At 33.5% G+C, this 5,591-nt stretch overlaps 1 protein-coding gene across 1 annotated transcript; it reads right to left on the bottom strand.

The window, feature by feature from the left end:
- Positions 1-4,983: 4,983 nt before the first annotated feature.
- LOC105571045 lies at positions 4,984-5,529 on the bottom strand (the record flags this gene model as incomplete). Its single annotated transcript, XM_012028511.1, has 1 exon — positions 4,984-5,529. A coding segment is annotated over one exon (546 nt), but the record flags the coding sequence as incomplete, so codon positions are not given.
- Positions 5,530-5,591: the final 62 nt, after the last annotated feature.

Below are 5,591 nucleotides of genomic sequence, written 5' to 3'. Positions count from 1 at the left end.
TGGGGCGAAACCTCTAAAAATCGGTCAATGGACGGAAAAAAAAGTTGTATAAATCTCTAGTTGAAGCATATTTTCTTATTTTTTACACTTTTATTCATCTAAAAATATGTTTATAACATTAATTTCTATTGGTATTTATACTAATAATATTTAATGAAGTTAGTATTTTGTGGTAGATCGTGAATTCTCGTTAGATTGTAGGTTGATTTTAAAAACTCCTAGGTTGGAAATAAACAAAAACTCTTGTCGAACTTCTGCTAAAACACAATAAGTAGGTTCTAAAGATGGTATAAATATTAATTTTATACCGTCAAATTATTTATTATACATAAATATGTATGTTTTAATTAATTTAGCTTCACAGAAGTGAATTCAAATGTTTGAAATGATAAAAAGTTTACGGTCCAAGTCGGTCCAAGCTGAATTCTAAGTCAATGTATAAAGCAAAGTTTGTAGTTTCTTGTCATATAGATTTTATATCCTTCATCCCCTTTTTGCAAAAATTTTCAATTTAACTTTAATTCGACACGGTTAACGGGTAAAGCCACTCTAGCGGCCGCAAATATTGACAATTTTTAATAGGAATATAGGAGATGAAATACAAAATTTTGTTAAAGGTTGAAGTGTATTTACAAATTAAAAAAAATTTTTTTACAAAATGGCGGCGCCAGAGCTTAGCAAAGAAGAAAACCTCCGTGTTCCGCGGCCGGAAATATTTCTCCTCCAATTTTTGACTTGGAATATAAACCAAAAATTGTTAAGTTTTATAACTTAACAATTTTCATTGTTAGCCGGCATAGGCTGACCCCCTCCCTCTGACCACCCTCTCCCCCTGACTACCCCTCCCTTCCCCCCCCCCAGAACGAAACTCTTTAGAAATCACAAACTTTTTAGAAATTACAGGGAAAATCATTCTCGAAAAATGTCTCGGAAATTTAATAACGAAGATATATTTACAAATCTGTTGATTGCTTCAGACCCGCTTATTTCAAATTTAAGACAAATAATTGAACGTAAAAAAAAAGAATTATGCGATGATGCTAAGGATCTTTTAGAACTGAGTGATGACGAATGAAATAATAAATGAACTGGTTTTCCTGTTATTAATACTTTACTTATTAATACTTAAATCTTTGACTTGTTTCAACACACTTATTAATACTTTATTCTTTGACTTATTAATACTTTAAGTATAATATATAACTAATCAACCCCTTGTATCTTATCTTAATTTATTTATTTATTTATTTTATTTTAATTGTTTTAACATTGCGACTAGACTTAAGATCTTTATTTTATGAACTTTATTATATATTTATTTAACTATTTTAATCAGCATGACTCGTCACTTTTTAAAAACCCCGACTAAATCTACGTTGGTCTATCAACATTATTTATTATATTTATTATATTTATCGTCATATCTAATTATTCAGGTATTTAATATGTACATTCGTAATACATTATAATCTATATTCGCTGAAAAAAGCACTGTGTGCCGAAACGCGTACGCAATCGTAGAGCGCAAATGTAACCATAGACTCCGTATTAAAATAATTGTAACACCTTATTAAACAAAGCTTGTTGAACTTGGCCTTAAATACACGTCGTTATATTTTTAATAGAACACAAGCGATACTTCATTATTTGTTAATACTTTAATCTTTGACTTGTTGGAACACACTACTTTTTTGTTCCGTGTGGTGCCGAGAATTTGGCGAGTTCCACCAATGACTTATTTATTAACAGTGTATAAATTATTTCAATAATAACAAACCCATTTTGTAGTATTTAATTTAATTTTTAGTTTATTGACATTGACACAGGTTTCATATTTATAACTGGCTTTATTTATAGTATTTATTTATTACCGACCTTTTATACATCTGACAAAATGTTATTCGTTATATTTTTTTATTTATTTAATGTCGTTAACTATGTATAATATGTGTCGATGTCTCCTATAGAATATTCTTAACTCAGTTCAGAGTCATTCACTGCACAATAAACATGTAACTTCTGCATACACTCGTAAGACTCACTCTTTATCATATTGTATATAACTATTGTTTATTGTCTACGTTTATTATTTGTATACCGCAGTGAACGCCGATTGTATCGCTTGAAAAGGACCACAAACCATATGGTCAAAATGTAGTTTATATGAAATGAAGCACCTGCCACTTAGGTCGTACAAAAATTCATTAATTAATTATTTACTGGCGACAATAAAATTTTGTTTGTTATTTTTTGTTTTTATTTAAAAAAAATATATATTATTTATTACTTATTTTTATATTATTGATTCATTTTATACATTTCACACAGTTTTAGAATGATTATTTACCTATGTGCTTTATCAATTAAACAATAAATGTCAATTAAATGATTTTGATTTTATACACTGAAAATACACAAATCGTACATTATTTTAAGTCAAATTTGAAATTATTCCGTTGAAAAATGTAGAAGTTATAAGCAAATGACCGAAAAATGAGGCGTTCGCCCCACTGTGCGCCGCAAGGATTTGACTGGAGGGGATGGACCGGACTCGACACGTAAAAGCCAGTGACGTCGCACGTGTACACGATTCTTTTGTCGAGAACCGATTCGGACGAATGGAAAGCTTATAGTTTGAACACGAGAATAAAGTTCCTGCGATATAGCTCTACCTACTCTATTTTCTTACACCTACTTCGCATAAAGCTGCAGTGTCAAGTGGGGACCAATTTTTCATTCCACCAAGTGTTTCACAATTAGTAATCCATTTAGTTCTTCTTATGGAATCTCTTGGCAATCTGTTCATTTTGACGTTTTGTCTAGACGAATTTTTACATCCTTCTACTGCACAACCCGGCAACTTTCCAACTCAGAGTTAACATTTAGATGTTTTTTAAGCTCCTTCCCATTATAATAAACTCATTTTTAAATATAAATATATATCTTACCTTTAGAACTACGTAAAATGTATACATATATGTATGGGAATACAGGAAGTTGTTCTCACTATGGCGGAGCCAATCAGCGACAAGCCCCTGTATCGGCCACACTCTCCCTTGACCCACTCTACCCATGTGTGGGGACACATAGCCCTCATCCTTCTCGCGTGCTCTCCATCTCGCTCACACGGTAAGCGAGTGGGGAGACGAGCGACGGTGCTGCCGCTGAGGCAGCGGAGACGATGGAAGAGTTAGTCGGGCTTGGAGGTTTGAATGAGACTTGTTCCGAGTTCGGATATATACATATTGTAGACGCTGGAATAAAAGAAATCTTTGGTTCCTCATTCGACGAGTAGTGCTTCCATTCCATGAACCTGAATGAGCTGACACTCGCAGTGGCTGATTACCGACTGCTTACCGATAGTCTCTCGCAGTGACGGAACGAATCGCCACACATGAAAACATGGCTGACGACGAAATCCCTCTCCCCACCAGTGCTTCACCCCCGCAACCATATGTTCCCTCCTTTACCTCCGTGGGGTTATATTTTAACGACGTGGAGCCCCCCCGTAGGGGGGGGGCGGAACATCACTGTCTCCATGCATGTACTTCCATGACGTACGACAGATGGAGATGGGAGGAGAAATATAAGATTTAGATCATTTTTTCCGAAAACTATTACTCGCACAGTAAAAATGAATAGAACATAAAATGTATATTTCAAAGAGATCTACAACTTTTGTTTAAAACATTTTTCAAAATTTTTAATATTTGTGTCTGAAAATTACATATAATTGTTTTTTTAATAACTTTTTAATAAACAACGAGCGACGGCTAAAACTTTGTGAGGGTTACTCAGGAGGGGGACCTTGACAACATATGTCAGGGTCAAGGTCATTGGGGCTGGGTCCGTGTTTCTAAACTTTTACCCCAGGGTTGTTTCCTATCACCCTGTATACATACGTACAACGATAAATAAATTTCTTCTTGTCGCCAGCGTTATTAAAAAAAACATATATAATAAATAAAAATGTTTGATGTAGTTTCAACCAAACTGGCAATATATTTGATTAATCAGTTACAACGTTTCGGCTCCGTTTTGAGCCCTTCTCAAGTAATCTGAAAACAAGTGACAAGCAAGTGGAAATTTATATAAATATGGAATCGTGAAAAGAAACCAGCACACTAAAAGAAAAGAGAGGAATACCTCAAATGGAGTCATGGTAGTAATAAGCGGGAACGAGAAGTCTCACGCAAGATGTGGCTGCATTTTACGAAACTATAGATGTAAAATGTAATTATAGATTAAGAAAGAAAAAATAAATTTAAGCAGAGAGTCAATGATGTAAAGTGAAAATAAATAGTTTTAAAATTAAGTTATGAAAACAATAGATAAATAAATATATGAATAAATAAATAAATTAAAAAAAGTTAAATTAAGGGGTTACACCACTTTAGAGCCATAGAAAAACAGTTATTTTTAAGATTTTTTTTTGAGACAATGGTTAAATAAATAAAAAATCTATAAAAAGGTAATGATTCTATATATATTCTATATATATTTAAGAACACGAAAAATATTATTTTTTTTTCAAATAACATGACGTCACTAGGGCTAATCCATTTAGGCTTGTTTTTCAGGAACGTCAAATCGGCGTGCAGCATAACTGCAAAACAGTTGAACCTAGAACAAAAAACCAAAATTTTTTATTTTCTACACAGTATTTACTAATGAAATATGTAGGGGTTTTTTGAAATATGGTTTTTTGACAAAATGGCGAACATTTGAAAAAAACGTGTCATTTTTTACCTAAAAATTTAGTATAAAAATATCCGTAACAAAGACAATTTTTAATATATCGCAAAACCCCTACTTATTTCATTAAATAATTTAGATAAGATCTCCAAATTTTAAGTAAATCGGATAAAAATTGTAGAAGTTATGCTGCACGCCGATTTAAAAAATGTCATTCTGAGAAAAACGCGTTTAAAGTTTTACATAACAATATTTCGTGTATAAAATTAAGAAATTGAAAAATTACCTTTAGTTTGCGATTCCTGCGTCATAAAGTTGTCCTTCTACGTCGACTTCAGTTTTCTCTGCCTCTTTTCTGTTCGATGTTGAGGCTTTCCGAGCCTCTTTTGCCGCGTCAGTCAAGGAGCGCTCCGCTGCCATGACGCGTCGAGCGTCTGTCTCCGCGCAGAAATTATAACAATTCGTGCCTATAGGCATATGTAAAACCTGCATTATTTCCATTATGCTTGTCAACCCGTCGTTAAAATTGCAAACTGCAATGTCCGCTGCTATATCCAGAACTGTTTTTCCACTTGACGTTGCTTTCGGTGCCATCGTCCATACGACAGAGTTGAAGCTTTCGTTGCTGTTTTGTGTGAAGCCTCCTAAGCAACGCTCTAATAATTCGTCGTTACTTAAATTTTCATAAATGGGCTTGATATAATTAAAAACCTCTTGTTTGAGAGGCGGTTTGTGTGTGTATTGTGTCAGCTGCTCCGAACCGTTCGAAGTCTGCCTGTGGCGCACCGGCGCGCTTCCCTTTAATCGGCTGTACAGTCGTAAATAATTCAAATTTTACATTCCGACAAAAAAATTTTATTTGTAAGACTATGAACTATAATTTAAACGAATAAAAA

Source organism: Vollenhovia emeryi, unplaced genomic scaffold (assembly GCF_000949405.1).
Source record: "Vollenhovia emeryi isolate VEMERY1.0 unplaced genomic scaffold, V.emery_V1.0 DF941295.1, whole genome shotgun sequence".
NCBI lineage: Eukaryota > Metazoa > Arthropoda > Insecta > Hymenoptera > Formicidae > Vollenhovia > Vollenhovia emeryi.
Note: the sequence above shows the minus strand (reverse complement) of the source record. Positions and strands in the feature narration are given on the sequence as shown.